The sequence below is a fragment of the Malaclemys terrapin genome, chromosome 3, assembly GCF_027887155.1.
Source record: "Malaclemys terrapin pileata isolate rMalTer1 chromosome 3, rMalTer1.hap1, whole genome shotgun sequence".
NCBI lineage: Eukaryota > Metazoa > Chordata > Testudines > Emydidae > Malaclemys > Malaclemys terrapin.
The window spans coordinates 10,040,118-10,060,553 of record NC_071507.1 but is presented as its reverse complement, the minus strand read 5'-3'; the positions used below and the strand labels follow the sequence as shown (position 1 = coordinate 10,060,553).

The 20,436-nt window shown below is 42.8% G+C and overlaps 1 protein-coding gene across 5 annotated transcripts in view; it reads right to left on the bottom strand.

Annotated features, from left to right (window-relative positions):
- Window positions 1-20,436, bottom strand: part of PLCB4 (phospholipase C beta 4) — a 322,471-nt gene that overhangs the window by 72,279 nt on the left and 229,756 nt on the right. For all 5 annotated transcript variants that reach the window (XM_054022802.1, XM_054022803.1, XM_054022801.1 and 2 more), the window contains exons 14-22: window positions 19,428-19,638; window positions 18,683-18,776; window positions 17,916-17,995; window positions 17,327-17,411; window positions 9,120-9,210; window positions 8,042-8,137; window positions 4,165-4,265; window positions 2,299-2,334; window positions 97-238 (exon numbers count right to left, since the gene is read on the bottom strand). In XM_054022802.1, the coding sequence (XP_053878777.1) occupies window positions 97-238; window positions 2,299-2,334; window positions 4,165-4,265; window positions 8,042-8,137; window positions 9,120-9,210; window positions 17,327-17,411; window positions 17,916-17,995; window positions 18,683-18,776; window positions 19,428-19,638 (936 nt within the window). The remainder of the gene's footprint in view (window positions 1-96; window positions 239-2,298; window positions 2,335-4,164; window positions 4,266-8,041; window positions 8,138-9,119; window positions 9,211-17,326; window positions 17,412-17,915; window positions 17,996-18,682; window positions 18,777-19,427; window positions 19,639-20,436) is intronic.

Here is a 20,436-nt window from a genome sequence, read left to right as displayed (position 1 = left end):
TTCTAAAAATAGCAAATTGGATATAAGAATCATTACATGAAACTAAGTAGAAGTAAGAAGACAAATACTGTTGTTTCATTCAACCTTTTATGTTACCTTCTGCTACATGGAAACCTTGAAACTTTACGGGCTGAGCATAGTTGATCATTGTTGATAAATATGGATGTATATTGGTTGTAGCACCCACATATTTGTAAGAGGCCATCCATGCTTGTTCATCTTCAACAGTTACTATACCCTGAAAGCACATTTAAAAGTATATCCACAATCACTTTTTTTTTTGCACTTGTTGGAGTTTTCAACACGATGTAAAAAATGATGCCTTGTCTCCAGAAATTAAAATAGACACATAGTGACACAAAAAAGTTGGAACCTCAATGCTGCAGTTAGAGTCTATTCCGTTATTGATATATGCAGAACACTCAATGTTGCGTCTGATGAAGTGGGCATTCACCCAAGAAAGCTTATGCTCCAATACTTCTGTTAGTCTTAAAAGTGCCACAGGACCCTCTGTTAGTTTTTAAAGATTCAGACTAACTCGGCTACCCCTCTGATACTTGACTCAATGTTAATGGGCATCATGTATGAGGTTTGATCTCCGAATTAGTGAGCAATATTATAAGATGTTAGTAAAACAAATTAGAATCCAGGATATTGATTAAAAAAAAGTCAAAGGGGACTGAACAATGCTATGGGATAACGCCCTGTCTTATTGGCATCGGTTGTCTCTATAGTGTAGACAACCTCTTAGGCTGACAAGGAAGGGCATTACCTGTCAGTCACTGATTGCCTGGGGGAGTTGAGTGACCATGGTGAAGCCCATGTTGTCTGGTTTGCAGTTCACACTTAAATTAAATTTTCCATGGTCCATATAACCAGACCAATACTTAATTTTACCATTGTTAGTAGGGCCCAATCCCACAAGCGGTCCACGGGAAAGTCAATGAATGTTCCACATACAGAGGGGCTTGCAAGACTGAGCTCTTGACATGTAAAACACTAACACTGACATTCTGTATCAGTGCAGAATATGACTTTATCATCATGTATTTTTTGTTATCAGGTTAATTTTTACCAGTCTGCTGACTACAAATTAAAACAAACTTCTTTAGATCTGCAGGCCATGATTTTTCAGACTTGATTAGTAATTTTGGATGTCTCAATTTGTGGGAGGCCAATTTGAGACATTTTAAGGAAGCCTGATTTTCAGCAAATGATGAGCACCTATCCTCTGAAAATCAGGCCCTTTCAAGGTGTCCAAAGCTGGCCACCCAAAATCACCAGTCACTTTTCACAACCTTGGTCCTAAAGTGTATAAATGAAAAAATGCAGTGGGATGGAAATCAATGAGAGTTTGTATCCTACTACAGGAGAACAGGGCCCCAGGACTATAACCATACAATACTCTAATGACACAAGAGTCCTCCTAGTTGAAGATGTACCAAGGCAATCTACTGATTATTAACTTTAATATATTCACTTACACATAATTTGTAGACTAAAAGGTCTGACTCTCATTGCAATATCCACAGCAGGGGATCTAGGCTTTTAAAACAGGATTGTAGGATTTGGGAAGAAGAGGCTGGGATGCCACTTACAGCCATCCCCCCTGAGCTGAAGGAATGGTTACCACAACACATGGCCTTTGTAGGGTGCTGAAGTGAGTTAAGGATGAAAAAAAATCAGGATCCCTGTAGACCTGCATCTCAAGAAAAGAAGCAGAACCCCCCTAAAAAGCAGAGGAGACTGAAACAAAGTGTGGTCAGGAACGGTTTTAAATGACAGAAAGGAAGAATGCATGGAGACAAGTAGGAGGAGGGAGGGAGGATGTGACACTAACAGAAGATATTCTTGGAGGAAGATAAATGCACAAATCCCAAGGGAAAGAAAAAGAAAAAACAAAGAGAAAGAGAGATAAATAAAGTGGAGCAGGATGAAGGGAGTTGGAAAAAAGTTGGCGTGATTTCTGTCAATCCGTTTTAAGGAATCACGTTCCCAGGCACGTGAGATTGGGGTGTAGTTGTTTCTCCTGGGATCAGATATTTCTAAGTGACGGCAGGTGATGCATCCCTGTTTTTCCCCATTAATATTATCCCACTGATTTCCCCCAAAATCCTGTGAATAAGGGGAGTGGGGAAGATGGAACTGCAATTATTGGCCATCATTACAAGGAGAAAGGAGCCACAAGGTGCAAAGAAATAGAGTGTAAAATAGTTATACAATTATGAATGTATTGTAGATAAAAATGTTTATATATAAAGAAATATAATAGAAACTACATAACATCCTATGTGTCACCTTTTTATTGTTTTCTTGTTCAGAATCTTCCAGAGCCTAAGGAAAAAATATATATACACATTACCCAAAGAAACTGTAATATGAAACACTCCTAGTTATAAAAGAAAACCCTCAAATGGTTAATGCATTTGGCAAAAAGTATATCCCCTTCCAATTGATTATATGGTTCATCTATCATTTAACTCTCAAAGGTTTGCAGTATCTTTCAAATTCAAAAGGGGTGGAACGATACAGCTGCTAGCATTGGTTAAAGGAGTATCATGCGGGGAATAGCCAAAAGCTCGTGGGAGAGAGTGCGCACACATGAAAGATCATTTGCCATCCTATATTCAGGGTGTCCAGACTTTGAGGGCGTTTGAAGATATAAGGATTGCAGCTGCTCTGTGCTACGTGCTGTAAATGTCCAAATGTGGACGAATGCTTCTATCTGCCCCAAGAGACTGCAAGGTTACTTGCCACTAGAGTTCCATTCACTGAGTGACTCCCTGTGGTTTCTTCCTTCAATTATAAGCTGCTACCACTGAGAACCTTAGACAGGAAAATAGTGACTTGGCTCTCAATGTATGTACAGAGAGAAACACGATTTACTGTCAAGCCACAGATCAATGAAGGAGCAAAGAGGGGCTCATGCAGAGGATGGCTGACCACTCGGAGTAACCAATAGGGCAGTTGGGGGCCTGCTAGTTCAATAAGCAAAACAGCCCTACAGCAGAGAAGGAAAATCTGCAGTTCTTTCGGAAGCTCTGTAAAAAGTCCTGAAGAAGCAAGGATGCTGAATCAAAGACAAAGCAAGCAGGCAGCTCTGATTATTTGTGATACTGCTGTTGAGGGACAGGTTGTGAAAGGCAGTTTGTACAGCAAGGAGAACTTCACCAATCGATATTTTTATCTCAAACGAGCCACAGCAAGCCATGCAGGAGAGAAGAAGGGCAGAATGCTTCAATGACAGAGGAGAATGCTACGGTACCTCAGTGACAAGCAGGCTCTGGTGCCTTGGGAGCCAGCATAGCTTAATTTTCAATTCCACTGTACTGTATCTAGTTATGGACAAGTGCTATACCAAGTAATGTTCGCTTACCAAGTACAGAATGTCAAACCACTAAGATAAGGCGGTGGAATCTCCATCCTTAGAGGTTTTTAAGACCCGGCTTGACAAAGCCCTGGCTGGGATGATTTAGTTGGGGTTGGTCCTGCTTTGAGCCGGAGGTTGGACTAGATACCTCCTGAGGTCCCTTCCAACTCTAATATTCTATGATAAGTACCAGTGGAAGAATAAGACCTTGTGCCCAGTCTGCCCTCTGAGATCCCAGTGTTATCCTCGCCAACTGCGGGTATTTTCCTGCTACCTGATCTATTTCACTGTTTCATAAATGCACAGCAAGTGGTAGTGGGTGTCTGCTGTTCAGAGAGCCCGGCACAAAAATAACTCAGGTAAGGAATGGGCTGAGGCCACGCCAGGAGTAGTTCCGGAGCGACGAAGCTGATATTCACCCCATAGTACGGCTCTTAAATTGTGACACACAATTCACAGCCAGGTACTGTTATGTAGGAAGGAAACTGTTTGCAGCCGAGTCTAACAATTTTTGGCCAAAACCTGTAGTCTGTGCACAGTGATTTCCCAGATATAGCTCTCATTTGCCACAATAGGAGTTTTGATTGAATAAGCACAGCAGGTTTTGGCTTGTTAAATTTTATATCACCACGAATTTAAGTGTCAGCAGTTCTGCTGGAAAAATCCCTGTGTGATTCATACTGTATTTTCTCCTATAACTAACATAGTGTGATCCTTCCGCAAAATGAAAGGTCTTTCCCAGCCATCTCCAGGGAAAAATCTTCCAAGAGAATATAGGTCAGAAGCAAGCCTACCTTTTTGACACTATTGGCAACAGCTTCTTTTTGACTCAAGTCATCTGCAGAAAGCTCAGTTCCAAATTTTAATTCTGGATGGGCTTCTTCTTCTTGATCAGCTACACAACAATGAAAAGGAAGGAAATGAGCATGAAAAACATAGCAGCAGATATTTTTGTGGAACCAGTTCAAAAACCATCACACCACTGTGAATTGGCTCATTTGCTAAAGCGAGTAAAACTAAGGAGGCAGAAAGATTTCCAACAAGTAGTGGGTGTTTAAAAGAAGTCCCTCAGATTCCTCGGTTTACTAGCTTTTATCTAGTAAATGCTAACCTCCATTCAGTAAAACGGTGTGTAAGAATAAATCTGTGGATCAGACGTAGATACTGAGAGAGAAGTTTAGCATATTCTTGGAAAATTCATGAATTTGTCATAGGAAAATGTAAAAATCGTGGACCTGGGGTAACAAAAATGAAATGAAGCCAGGGCTCTTTAATTATAAATTCAAAAGTTTTGGTGCCACCATCTGAGTTCTCATATGCCTACACCCATTCTCTTTCCTTTTATCCATGGATCTCTTTCATTTATTTTAACAAATTGTTAGTGGCTTCAAAGGAGCCAATATGGTCTCTTATGTACAGGCTATTTTAAAATGTATTTATCTACTTAGATTTAAATAATTAAAAAAGATGTCTATCCAAGCCTCTAAGTGCCCTAACACATAATTACTAATACAGTAAAATCCCAGCAACATTACAGCAATCATTTCAACAGGATCCCAGCCAGCCAGTTACAGAACATTCTTTCCACCCCTTCGTCATCTAGGAAACACCCTCAGCCCACTCCAAAACCCTGCTGAACAGGTGTCTTTTGCGGCACGGCTGGCAGGTCACCAGATCTGGGATACTTCAGACTGAGTGAGGGAGCAAGTTCCAGACTCCCGACCTCTCACGGAGAATGCATGGACAACCAGCCCTTCTCTTTTATAACAAGGGGAGTCTAGCTCAAGCATCTCGCTGAAGGCAGCTGTGGCATGGGGAGAGAGATGGTCCCTCACATGGGCCAGTCATGGGAAATGTAGGACTTTACAGGTGGTCATAATCCAACACCATAAACTCAACCTAGAGACCAATGGGCAGCCAGTGCAGATCTTGAGGTCAGAAACTCCCCACATGATGCCCCGCTGAATAAGTGAGCCACAGCGCTCTGCACCATCTTCAGTCTCCAAACGATTTAAAGGTGCAGCCCCGTGTAGAGTGCATTGCAACAGTCCAATCGCGAGGTAACAAAAACAGGTAACACCAACAAGGTCCACGTCCACATTTGCAGCCTCCTAACCAGGTGCAGATGGTAAAAGTGGATTGGGTCACTGCTGTAATATGAATGTCACACAGCAGCTGATGGTCTAGGATCACCTCTGAGTTGCAAACACAAGTAACTAGTGGCAGATGTATTGCCTCAGCCTAAGAGGCGGATATTACCTCTGCCATCTCCTCCGGCTGCTTTCCCTGGCAGCCTCATTGCCTCAGTCTTGTCTGGGCTGAACTTCAACTGGCTCACTCTGATCCATGCTCCAAACTCAGCTAGACACGGGCTGAGGCACTGAACCGCATCGTTCAAGTTGGATGAGACAGACACACACAGTTGGGTGTCATTAGCATACTGAGGACAACACACCCAGCACCTTGCTACTAACCCTCCAATCAGCCCCAGATACAGGTTGAACAGATCAGGTGACAGAATAGCACTTTACAGCACCCTGCTTTTGAGAGCTTCAAAAGAAGAGCAAATGTCCACAGCTACCCATTGAGATCTCTCCAAGAGAAAGGGATGGAACCAGCGAACAGCAGCTGCCTCTACTCCCATGAGAGTCTGCGGGCAAATCAACACCATCTTGTGATCTATGGTAATGAAGACAGCCGATAGGTCTAATAATACCAGCATGGACACCTAGGGCTTGTCTTCACTACGGGGCTAAATTGGCGCCGCTGTGATCAATGCAGCGGTGTCGATTTAGTGGGTCTGGTGAAGACGTAATAAGTCAATGGGAGAGTTTTCCCACCTCAATGAGGGGCGGAAGCTACGTCACTGGGGGAGCGTATCCTGCCGACGTAACACGGTGTCTACATCACCCTAAGTCAGTTATGTTGCTCAGGAGGGTAGGTTTTTTACACCCCTGAGTGACATAACTTACATCGACGTAAGTGGTAGTGTAGACAAGGACCTAGTCTTCATCGATCACTAGAAGGAGACCACTGACAAGCATGATGAATGCTGTCTCTTTGTCAAAGATAACTCTCTACCCAGATTGACGGGGTCAAGGAGATTAGCAGCATCTAGATACTGTGAAAATTGTCTTACCACAATCGTCTCCGCTAAACGTGCCCAAGAAGGGAAGAGAAGATTCAGTACTCAACAATGATTAGCTAGATTGCCAGCATCCAGCAATGAACACATGACTAAAGGCTGCACTATTGCTTCCTTCAAAGCAACAACCAGTTTGCCCTCTCTAAGAGAGGCAATGACAATCCCATAAGCAATGGGCCCAGTATTTCCCCCACTGGCCTCCGCCAGCCAGGAATGATGTGGATCCAAAGCATTTCCTGACTGCATTGGCAACATATTGTATGAGTGAAGAGAGATATTAATACATAGATGGACAAATTCAAACCAATACATTAGAAAAGATTGATGTTCAGTACATGGGAGAAATAGCTTCTTTTGTAGTGCTTATAAATGAATTGAAAAATTAAACTAGCAGTTTCACAGGATATTGACAGGATTTTTTGCATAGAAAGCATAATTTAGCTGAGGAAGAAATATAAATCAGCTCCCATAATTGTATAAAAATGTTGCAGATCCTAGTCTACCATTTCTATCTCCCCCTGCTCCTGCTGCCCCCTCCCCGCCGTTTAAAGATGTGTTTAATCCACTGACCCATTATTTTGGCTCAAGGTACCCTGTTTGGACAATTCCCGATATCACCTCCAGGTGGTGAACTAGGTAGAAAGAACAATATTCAAATGCAGTCAATGCCTATCTCATAACAGATATAATAGTCCAGCACCTTGGTTTTGACTTTCCACAACTTCTATAGGTAAAGCTCAATCGCTTCGGATGGAGAGTGATCAGATGGGCTGCTAATGGCTATAAATAGGGTCTTTGTGACTCCCCTCTTTGTGACACTGAGGCCAATTAAAAGATGTAGGTCACATTCCTGTAGACTGCATTCACTGGCAAGGGCTCCGTGGTTTCCTCCTGGACTTTGCACAATGCTCTTCTCTCAACTACTTAGACTAACACACGTGACTTGACCATCTATGCAGATGCAACTGCAATACATATCTTCACAACTTCATTCTGCTTTTCTTCTTCTGCCGCACTTTTAATCTCTGCTTTTCCTCGGTGTATTTTTGCTTTTGTGTTATCCTACCCCTGTATGTAACCCCTCACCCCAGATATCTCAAAGGGTTATCCCAGAAATAAACTGCAAAGAAACAAATCAACAAAATAAATGGGATCAAAAACAGAACCATGTTCCAAGGGCAACAGCAGCACAGCAGGTGCAACGAAAGATGAGACATGAAAGGGTTAATGCAACTTCTTTTGCTAATGGTCTAATTTGCTTTGCAACATTTTCATTTATTTAATTTTACGTGGGCTTCAAGTTCACAGAGTCACTATTTAAAATCTAACCAAAAACGTACTTATAAGTTTACGTTACAAGTGGGAAGCCTATAAAGACAGTGCTTGTGAGGATATGTCACGTTAACGTGAAGCAGTTATATTAAAAGGCTTCTACTGAGGTTCAGTAGCAAATGTCTATCTGTACTCCTCTCTCCTTTTCCAGCATGCAAGCAACTCCCGAGAAGCATCACTTATAAAATCCTCACCACTTTCTATTTCTTCTTCATTGTCATCCTCTAGGATATTGACAGGAGCAGCTGTTTCCCCAGCCTCCATCATACTTTTCAGTGCCTCAAGCTGTTCTATTTAAAAAACAAAAAACAGAGAGAGAAAATAAACGTTAGCCATGTAACAAATGGTTCGTATCCAAAATTAAATATTTTAATTCAAATGACATGAAGAAAATGCTAAATAACCAGGGCCTGATTCTGACAGGGGCTTGAATTTAATAGGAGTGGTGGGCGCTCAGTACCTGTCTTAGGCTCAGGTCTGCTGTCAGCAGCAAAGGTTTACAAAAGGACTTGAGACCCGTTGTTGTTAGGGATACTTTGATAAAACAGTTATTACCAATGCTGGATTAAAAATAAAAACTATCAGGGGCATCTTTCCCAGTGACTACAAGAGCCTTTGGATCAAACACATTGCTGCCGCGGGCAAGTCCTGGGTAACAGATGGTTGATCACTTTCACGGCCTGATACATTCCATATTGGAATGGGAATTTTACCTCAATATAGCGCAGGACTCTTATGTTATTTCTGAATTGTGCTTGTAAGTTGCACCGTATGAGACAATCCTAAAGTCAATGGGAGTTTAGCCACTGTCTTCAAAGGGAGAAGGTCCAGGGCCAATCAGTATGGCTATAGCAGGAACCATGACTACCCCAACATCATTATTCATGCACGGCAGAAGAATACCAGGATTGGCAAGAAAAGAAGAGTCATCTGAAATTCCATTTCCAGTTTTAGTTCATCCTGGCAGATGTGGAAAACACAATGATGACAGCACACCTGCTCTATGAGAGATTCCATCTGTGTTACATTTTAGCGTGGACAGCACAGATTAGGACCCAGAATTCCATTTCAAGTTATAAGTATTTATAATTTCTACACATTTATACAGAGGGCAAAACTTTGTCATTGATATGAAACACAAGTGAAAACAAAATGTCATGCATAGTGAATATACAGTATATTCGTCATTTTGGAAAGTTTGGTAAAACATTATTCAGTTATCTAAAGTGCATACTTTTGTATTGATTTAAAGGTTCAATGAACTTTACTTACTTTTTTCCACTTCAGGTTTCAGCCTCTTGTTTTTTATGAGTATCTTTCTTTTGAGATCATTAGGGGATGGTAAGGGTCTTCCTGGTTCAAGCTACAAAAATGGAGAGAAAGGCTTATTGAGCATGATTTGCAATGATATTCTCATTTAACCTCTCTGACCACACGTTTTGGGCTGGATTGTGACTTTAGGACCAGTCTGAGCAAGGGACACTGAGGGCTGGTCTTCACTATGGGGAGATCGATGCTGCTGCAATCGATGCAGCTGGGGTCGATTTAGCGGGTCTAGTGAAGACCCGCTAAATCAACAGCAGAGCGCTCTCCAGTCAACCCCGGTATTCCAGCTCCCCGAGAAGATTAAGGTAAGTCAACAGGAGAGCATCTACCGTTGACACTGCGCAGTGAAGACACCGTGGTAAGTCGACCTAGACTATGTCGACTCCAGCTAAGTTATTCACATAGCTGGAGTAGCGTAACTTAGGTTGACTTACCCCAGTAGTCGAGACAACCCCTGACTAAGCAGAACCACGGAAGGGCTGTTGTGCAGCCAGGGCAAGATGGAGACAATGACCTAAAGGGAGGACTTCCACTTCCTCTGCGGCCATCCCCTCCCTCCAAATGGGAAGCATGGGATCCCATCCCTCTCTGCTCATGGAAGCTGATGGGATCATTTGACCTGTATATTGTAAACTCCTTATTGTCTCATATTCCTGTAATGAGCCACACACAAAAAGCTCTGAATACATCAGAATAAAAACAACAGTTACATTAACATATCAACAGGGAGGCAAAGACACTGAAAAAGTCATTCATTTCTTTTCTTCTTCTGCTCAGGATTTTATGTAGCATCAATAAAATATTAAAAATAAAAGGTTCATATCAGCTCTTTAACGATCTCTGTGTGTTCAGGTAAGAATGTCCCTCTTTTTCACTCTGTTCCGTTCAGTATTATCAGATTATTTTGAGGGACGATGTTTGAGAACCTCCCGATCTTAAGTTAGCCACATTCTGGATTTAAAAGCACAGCTAATGTGCAGTCCTTTAATTTTGTTTACCTATCTTGCAGTCTTGCTTAATCGCTACTCTTGCCCCTTTTAGCATAACACGTTTAGACATCTATTGTTTCCACCTCATATTAAGGTTTGCTAAATTCTAAAAAAGAGAACATGCTGATAAAAACTGTATACCTACTTTGCTAAGAGAGACTGCTGTTATTATTTATCAAATCATCTAAAAACTGAATTCTGCTCTATTATGTTCTCTCTGCTGCTCATAGCTTTCATAAGCGGCAGAATGGGTGCGCTGCCCGACTGCCATCCAGAAGAAAAATACCTCAACAATTAATCGGTAATAATAATATTTTACAAAATACTTATTGTTTGATGATCACAAAACATTTCACAAAAATTAATGAACACAATGCAAGAGTGTGGCAGGAAAGTATCATCATCCTCACTTTACAAATGGAGAAAACAGAGCAGGAAGAGGTTACATAGCTTTAAAATAAAGCATTTATCATCTGAGCACTGTACAGTAAATAGAAAAGGAGTCTCTCCCCTGGAGAAATTACAATCTAAATCGACAAGACACAGAGTGGGAGGGGAAACTGAGGCAGAGAGACCAATGAAGTGACAGAGGTAATGCCACAGATCAGTAGCATACGCAGGAGCAAAACCTAGGTCTCCTGATTCCTAGTCCACTGCCATATCCACAGGACCACACCACCTTGGCAACAGTCAAGTCAGGAGACTGGAGTATCAACTCAGACACTGACTTCCTGTGTGATTTTAGGCTAGTCACTTAACCTCAGTTCCCTAATATCAATTTCCTAATCTGCTAAATGTGACTAATAATACTTACCCAGCTTAACTCACCGCCGTATTGTGAGGTTCCAGCAACCAGTGCACAATTCTGCAAAGATTTATCTATGCGAGTAGTCCTTAGCCAGGTGATAAGGACTATACCTGCCAGTAAGGGTTTGTAGGATCATATCTTTGATGTTTTCGGATGGTATCAAATGACAAATGCTACATATGTGCTAATTATCATTAAATGACTTGCTCCATATTGGGAAGGGAGAGGAATAACATCTGTTGGCCCATCACTCTCCGCTCTGAGGTGGGCCGTGCACAGGACGGGATCCCCTGGTACAAGCCCCAGCACACAAAGGAGTACAGATTTGGGTGGTGGGGGAAGGATCTGTTACCCAGATCACAGCTGAAAAGGACAAGGAGTACACTGAGGTAGAAGTGAGTTGGGACTGGAAGATATAGCCAGGGTTAGTAAGGAATCCTAGAACAGGGAGGCAGATCTCTTTGGAGTGGGTGGAGTGTCTAGGTATTCAACCACCACATAAAAAAATAATCATCATCTAGTCAGCTCAGTCACTGTGCAGGACCAGCATCAACAGCCTCTGGGGGAAGCCACTGTCAACCCACCACACCCTGATACCCAAATACAAGGAGAAGCAAACAAAGATGGCAAACAGCATGTGGAACCAACAATTGATGCAACATCCTTCCAAGCTAATATCCATTTTCCATTATAATTAAGTAAACTCAATCATTCAATTCCAGCAAGAGAATCATGTACAACAGGGGTGGGCAAACCTTTTGGCCCGAGGGCCACATTGGGGTTGCAAAACTGTATGGAGGGCTGGGTAGGGAAGGCTGTGCCTCCCCAAACAGCCTGGCCCCCTCCCACTATCCACCCCCTTCCTCTTCCCGCCCCCTGACTGCCCCCCTCAGAACTCCCGACCCATCCAACCCCCCTGATCCTTGTCCCCTAACCGCCCCTTCCCAGACCCCCCCACCCCTAACCGCCCCCGGGACCCCACCCCCTATCCAACCCCCCTGCTCCCAGTCCCCTGACTGCTCTGACCCTTATCCACATCCCTGCCCCCGATAGTCCCCCCTGGCATCCCACGCCTATCCAACTCCCCCTGTTCCCCATCCCCTGTCCCCTATCCACACCCCTGCCCCCTGACAGGCCCCCCCGGGACTCCCATGCTTATCAACCCCCCCGTCCTCTGTCTGCCCCCCAGAACCTCCGCCCCATCCAACCACCCCCTGCTCCCTGTCCCCTGACTGCCCCCCAGCACTCCCTGCACCCCTTATCCAACCCCCTGGGCCCCTTACCATTCTGCTCAGAGCAGCATGTCTGGCAGCCGCGCTGCCCGGCCGGAGCCAGACACGCTGCCGCACTGACCAGCAGGAGCGTGCAAGCCCGCCATCCAGAGCGCTGCCCGTGCGGTGGCGTAGCTGCAGGGGTGGGAGGGGGGGGACGACAGTGGGGAAGGGGCCAGGGGCTAGCCTCCCCAGCCGGGAGCTCAGGGGCCGGGCAGGACGGTCCTGCGGGCCGTAGTTTGCCCACCTCTGATGTACAACAATCTCAACATGTACACTGAGGATAAAGTGAAGTCTAGGTTATCATCAACTGTGACCAGCAGTGAATATGTTTTAACTCCACTAGATGTCAGTACAATCAGGTTTCATTTCCCCTACCTCTAAAATACCAGTCTGCAATTAAAAGCTTAGCTAGGTGTCCCTCTGGGAAAATATCTGCTTCAGCCAGTCTCACGCCTGTCCTGCATTTTCCTTCCAGAGACATTTAAAACGGCATACAACTACTCATGAAAGGCAAGTTTCAAACTTGCACCAGATGCCTTTTGAAAGTTTGCTTGCTGGATGTGTGCATGGAGGAGGCAGAGTGACACAGCTAGAGACAAGCAAGAAAAACGAAACATAAAACAATGAGCAGCACTAAAGAGCAGAGACCAGATGAGGCTAGAATTGGGTCCTGAAGCAGCAGTAGCCACAGAACTCCTGGTGTGGCACCATTTCTGTCTGGTCACAGGGCCATGAGAAGCAGTCACCTGCGAGGACTGCGCTCAGGTTGGGGATGTTACAGCCAGCCACACATCTCTGCATACCCCTCCGGGTATGGGAACATGGTCTCTATTATGCATTCTTGCATCCTAACTATCCCTGTCAAATTTAAGCAAAGAGAAAAAAGCACAGCCCTGGAGAAGGTGCCACTAGGCAAAAGGGCCTAGTAGTCACCAGGGGCAGTAGCAGAAAGGTGAGACATAGGACTCTCCTTCTGGCTGTCTCTCTTGACAGCGTGGTGCAGCTGATAGCAGTTGTTCACCTCTGACATTTGGTGGCTGCTGCCAGAGAGTTTGAATGGGTTGTGCAAAGTGGGCAGGCCCTGGAAGAGCATATGTAGACCCTAGAACAGTGGTTCTCAAACTGTGGGTCAGGACCCCAAAGTGGGTCACCACCACATTTTAATGAGGTCGCCAGAGCTGGCTTAGATTTGCTGAAGCCCAAGCCTCACCGCTCAGGGCCAAAGCCGAAACTCGAGGGCTTCAGGGCTCAGGCCCTGCCTGGAGTTGAAGCCCTTGGACAATGTGGCTTAGGTGGGCTCAGGCTTCAGTCCCCCCTCCTGGGGTCGTGTAGTAATTTTTGTTGTTAGAAGGGGGTCGTAGTGCAATGAAGTTTGAGAACCCCTGCCCTAGAAAATAGGTTAGGCCAAGGTTGAATATTGGTAGGCCATGCCTGTTAAGAATGCTCCAGCATTTGCTATATTTCCTGGCTATGTATGAGACTGAAATGCACATGGATTTTAGTTCTCCTGACTGGTCCTCCAGTTCCTGCTTCTGCTGGGAGCTCTTCATCCAATTCAGTTCCTAATGCAGCACTGACAGCAGCCCAGATTCCAAAGCTAGATCTGGACCATGAAGTATGAAATACAAGATGCAGCTGAAGGCACTACACCCTTCCCTTCCAGGCACATATGATCAATTACTTTGCATCTGTCATGTTCTTCTGTACCAGATATGAACTGGTTACAGAGCTTGCTTATACACACCAGATGTGTTCATCTTAGATCCTTTAATGCTCTGTCAGGTATGACTGAGGTTCATTTAAATAAGGTATTTTACACAGTGCCTCCTAAGGGCTGAACAGCATAGTACAGTTTAGCATCTGGCTGTCCATTACTTGCAAAGACTGGCCTTGGTCGGTTTGCAATCTTCTTATTCTTGAATCTGCCATCGGTAGCGTTTTATCTGTTGATTGTTCTTTCTGAGGAACAAATTGTAGAGGTCAATGGTTTCTTTTGAACTCTCCACCGTCAGTCATGATCACATATTATATTGGTGCAGAATTTATTTTTTGTATACGACCACAGCTGAAGTTGTCCATCCTTTTTCTCCATTCATTTTTACATGAACATGGTCACCAGGTTCTAGACCTGGCAATTCTCTGAGTGATGTCTGTTGTAAAAATATGTTCAGAAGCTCTTGTAGCCTTTTTATCGGATTTGGCTACTCTCCTCATGTCAGGCCACTTTGGAAATAGGTTCTTTTCCAAAGGTGGAACAGTAGTGCCGAGTTGTCTTCCCATCAGCACGTCTATATCCGGCTGGACTATATCCAGTTGCTATTACTGGTGTGGATCTGTAACTCAGAAGAGCAAGGAATCAATCTTTCTGCTGAAGGATTTTCTTAGCAGTCTGTACAGCTCTCTCAGCCTCTCCATTTGCTTGTGGGTAATGTGGGCTGCTAGTAATATGATCAAAATCATATTTCATTCAGAGTGACTTAAATTCTGCTGCAGTGAACTGTGGTCCGTTGCCCATCACCAGTTGTTCTGGGATAACCGAAGTGAGCAAAAGTGCACTTCAGTTTCTCAATAACACTGGGACATGTTATGTCTTTCAAGTACATTATTTCTATAAATCTGGGAAAATAGACCATGATAAACAGGTAGTGATGTTCTCTGAATCTGCATAAATCTGCAATTAGTCTCTTCCAAGGTCCTCTGGTGTGGGTGTTTGTACACTGTATGGTTCAGCCTTGTTTCTTAGGTTGATTTGTACTGGATAACCTCTCAGAAGTCCAATATCACCAAATCCTCTATCAAGTTCTTCCACCTCTCTCACCGGGCCCATCATGGCTGCCATGCTACAGCTGAGAAGTTGTTAGTCTTTGATCCTTTGATCACATCCACTCAGAATGCAAAGTTGTTTCTGTGGTGAGCTGATCCATGCCATTCAGTATACCTCCAAGGCTAGTCAAAGCTGTGTGAAGATGTGACTTCAGCTCTGAGAGGGATTGAATGTGATTGTAAGTCCCTTCTAAGATGACTGTGACATCAGCTCCTGAGTCAATTTAAAAGTCAATCGTCTTGCCGTGAATATTTAATTTCACTCTCCAGGTTAGGTTCTATGTCTAGAGCCCTATGTGTATACAAAAATTTGGATCCACATCCGATCAGAATCTGCGATAATTAACTTCTATCCGACCCGCAATCCACACTCCACCGTTTATATGCATCTGCATTTGCACCCATGTCACTGTTAGAGCCCTGCACAGATACAAAAATTTGGAGCTGCATATGATCCGCAATCAGCAAAGATGGTAAACAATACAACCACGTCCATGGAGGCGGATATCCACAGTTTTGCAAGGCTCTATCTATGTCATCACAAGTAATAGATATCAGCAACAATGGCTCTTGGTTGTCTGTGATATGAGTCAACTCCCTGACTGCTTTGGTGCAGCAAACAGCTGCAAAAAGTCCATATTTCATACATTTATTACACCGCGTGCCTCTGGCTGGACATGCATAATCTCTTGAGATATGATTTTTTCCACATATTGTGCATGTAGGCTGGAATTGTCACTGTTAACTTGGGAGTTCTCTCTCCTTGCCTCAGGGGTTTTATGATAATAATTTTTAACACCGTTTCTAAGCTAGCTTCAGTTTTTTAAGCTTGTCAAGTTTCTCTAGGTTTAACTGTTTCACTAGTTCAGACTGTTTTGCTATTTAAATAAGAGGTTAGGGTTAAATCTCTCTTCAATTTCAGCTGTTATGAAAAGTTTTTCATCTGTTAACGCAGTGGTCCCCAACCTTTTTTGTCTGGCGGGCGCCAGACGACGAGCCACCACGGACCGTGGCCGGTGGACGAGCATCCACCGAAATGCCGCCGAGAAGCGGCAACGTCAATAGGCGTCGCCGCCGAAATGCCACCGACAAGCAGCGTCATCCAGAGGCGTCGCCGGCGGCATTTTGGCAGATGCTTGTCCGCCGGCCAGTACGCGGGTGCACATAGATGCCCCAGCGGGCGCACATAGATGCCCCAGCGGGCGCCACTGCGCAAGAGGGGAACCCCATTGGGGACCACTGTGTTAACCCAATAAGCCAGCCTGGGTCTGATATTTTTATGTTTTGCATTCCCAAAATCAGAGTTTTCAGCCAATGAATGCAGAATTCTTATAAAACATTGAACATTTTCCCCTGGTTCTTGAATTCTCTCATGAAAACATTCTCTTTCATAAACTACATTTCTCTGAGGTATAAAGTATGCATCAAACATAGCCAGAACCCTTTCATAGTCATCTTTGTGACAGTCTGCAGTAAAGTCAAAGGATTTAAAGATATGCTTTGCTTGCTTTCCCACAACATAAATTAAAGAAGAAATTTGTATATCTCCAGTTTCTTCCCAAAGTTTGTTTGCAATTCGAAATCTTGCAAAATACTGTCTGTCCATTGTGAAGATTTGTCAATTCTCTGGAGCATTGAAAAGTGGCATGTTGATGAGATCCTGCAAACTTTGTGTCTGTTCTTTGTGTCTGCATTTTGTTGCTTTGTTCCTTCTGTTTCTGTTCTTAGTGTACTCCTGACACCGTGTTCTTCTGTACCAGCTGTGGACTGGCCACAGTTCTTGCTTATACACACAAGATGTGTTCATTATTAGATCCTGTAATGCTCTGCCGGGTATGGCTAAGATTCATTTAAATAAGGCTTTTGCACATAGTGCCACTTAGCATTAATACAGTTTAGCATTAAGTAGAGCATCAATGACTGGAAACTACAGAGAGACAAGGTGGTGAGGTCACAAGCAAAAGAACTACATTTCGTCTATTTGATATGGCAGGCAACCCTGCTTGATTCAGCATGGGGACATGGCTCCCCAACCCTTGCCAGAAGTCCTTCCCCAATCCATGTTCAGAAGAAATTAAATGAACCAGCTAAGGACAAGTTGGGCACCCAAAACCTGAGAAGCCCAAAATCAATAGTGATATTTGAAAACTTAGGCCCAGGTACACAAGTTTCTCCACTATTGGTGATGTGACCCCAAGTTACTACATCTCTCTAATAAAATTAACCCAAGATATAAACACAATTTTTAAAGATACATACTGGATGTGTTTCTAGAGGTTGCTTCAAAAGGAGATCGCCAAAATAATCTTCACAGTATTTTGACATCTTGTACTGTTGGTATTTGCTGAAAAAAGTGACATTCGTTAATTTCTTAAGACTCTCTCTCTCAAACCCCTCCCCCCCCCAAAGCCCCAAGCCATCATTCAGCAACAACAACAAAAAAATAATATAGAAGTAATACAAGTATTTCATGTAATTTGCTGCCCACTTGCAATAAAATTACAAGACTTACAGTACTTTTAACTGTTTAATAAAAACCTAACTAATATAACTGAAATGCATGAATTTATTTAGACCAAAGTAATGTGCTGATTAAATATTATTCAGTTAATGTGACCTTCAAATGTAACTCACTGCTGAATCACAGCATTATTAAACCAACGTAAAGCTTGACCTTTGCATTCAAGCAAACATCTCTGAATCTTTTCAAAGCGACATCTAATCTAATTTATCTGCATAACCCTGTTACAAAGTTTTCCAAGTAAAGTTGAACTATTATGAGCCTTATCATAGGTACAATTGCTCTTTCATTGCACTATTAAAAATGGAAGATGAATATACTTTATACCTGCAGTGATTTTCAAATGAAAGAATAACTGGATACTCAGATGTAACAAATGCAGTTTCCTTAATGGCTTGAATGACATCCTTTAAAACGCAAAGAAAGTGTTCATGTTAAAACACATCAAGTGGCAATCATGAGTAGAAATATTTTTACAGACACAGAACAGATTTACAGATTCTATAGTAAATGAAGCAAAGACAGACGGAACAAAGTGTGTCTATTTCATTTCTCCATTTACTCCTACTCACTACCTTGCACTCCATGTTTAAAAAACTCCCTCTCCACCTGTGGAAGGAAGGTGGTAGCAACAGCCACAAACTCAGTGCTGCTCTGAAACATAGGGATCTGACAGCTGATCTGGCCGAGAGGAGGATTTTGGCTGAAGGGACAACTCCTGTGTTTCGCCTGTCCCTTCCACAGGTAAGGGGGACTTTTGCAGCAGAGTCCATAAGAGTGGCAGGATTTGGAGAGACTATGCAGAGGGCCTGAGTGGGCTCCCTGCATGCTTTCATGCAGAGGGGGGTGGGAACAGGTAGTCAGGCAGAGGCAAGCTTTTAAGAGTTCGGGACATAGGAACCACCCCATTCAAATCATTCATTCCATTAGGATGTAGTACCAGCCATGCAGTGTTGTGGGGGAGGGGGGGATTCCTTCTCTCTGCAGAGTTCCCTACTTGCTAGCTGAATTTCCCAGTCTGGGTGTTGAAGAGAGGATTTGGGTTTAAAGTTTGACTTATAAATTTGAAGTTACCAATGATATATATATTCTACCTTGAAAAGAATATCTGTACACATTGCTTTCCCATGCGTTATTATTGGTTCTTGGTCTTCACCTTTTCCATCCCAACAATCCAGTTCAACACATCTAAAAACCCAATAACAACGATGTCAATTTCCACAATATTTCAATAAATATATAAGCCATTTGACAAAAGCTCCAAGCAATCTGTCTTGTTCAGGAGCAGAGGCTACAGTAAATAACAATGCAATTTTAGAAGCAATACAATTCCTCTCACGCTGTATGTAATACACAAACTCTTATCATTTCAATTTGATTTTATAACTATGGACATATTACATTAAACTCTGTGTGTGTGGGAGTGTAAAATGTCTGAGTGAAAGTGTTTTTTTTTTTATCAGCACTCCATTATTTACTCTCTTGTTAGCTAATTTGGATATACCATATCTATGCACTGCAAGTAGTTAAACTGGAAGTCATAAACTGATATCCGTGTAAATGCAGATTGGCTTAATTGCACAGCACAAATCCCTCTGAACTGCAGAAGTGTGCAGCCTACCAACACACCCTTTCCCCCCACAATACTAGAACTTCCTAAAGGCTACTCTTTCCATATGTTTTTGTACAATAAAGAATTTTACTTATGATATTTTTCATATTTATCATACTTGTTAAATTTACATGATATCCTATAGAATTGCTGAGGTAAATAAAATGAAGTATTTGATTTCCCTAAAACAATATTAACTATGAAAGCCATTATCCTATATTTCCAACCTGCAACCAGCCAAAAGCACTTGTCTGTACATCTCTACAGAAGACTTCCCGCCAAACTGCCTGCCTGTTAGATAGGTATTGTGGGAGGAGCTGATGAAGTAGTGAGCCAAAGAATGGTCCATTTCCTGGTATAATTCCAAACGGTCAAGGAAGACTGGGGCATTTTCATCTGACATCAAATATCTGCAGAATCCATCACTTGATATGAGACCTGGAAGGAAAAAAATAGCTTTATGTTTTTTCTGTATTTATGCAGAGAATACAGATGGTTAAAGGAACACAGACATTGTTACCCAGAAGAGGTGCTGGTATTTTACAGCAGCAGATGAAAGAAAATTAACAACAGTAATTTAAGTACAAGGCTCTCCCCAGTCTTTCAAAGGCTGGAATCCAAAGATTCTATTAGCATGACCTGCAAAGTTAATTTATTTTGGATTTATTTCCAAAACATGGAAGGTTCAAGACCTTTGCTAACCATCCCACTGTTCGAAGTATATACAGTAGATTATCTTCCTGACAATGAAAATGAAAACATTTTCTGTGTAAACAAAGCCATGTTAGAAAATGGAACCTTGTGTGTACAGTAACTTTGGCCACAGTGTTCATAGTATGTTTTCTTTTACCTCTTTTTGTTTTGTGCTTCAGAAATTGTAAAAGATGAGGGGCCAGATTCTGGTTTAAGCCAGATCAGATTTTGCCTGTGATCTATTTTAAAAATGGCCTCACACTAAGAAAAAAAAAATGGGAGGGGGGAGCGGGGGAGGTAGGCAGTTAACCATCTAAATGTTACATTACACAATTTGAATGCAATTTGAACTTGAAGTTCATGTTTCCTAATGTTAGACATGGGAGCTCTGTTATTGGCAAGGGACAGCTCACAGCAGGTCTAATTTTATTCTGTTTCACATGACCTTTTTGTTTCAACAGAGAATCCCTAACCCCCCAGCTTTCACTTGCTTATAACTTTCTGAAAAATTCTCACTTGGGGCTTTGAACTTCCTATTCTCGG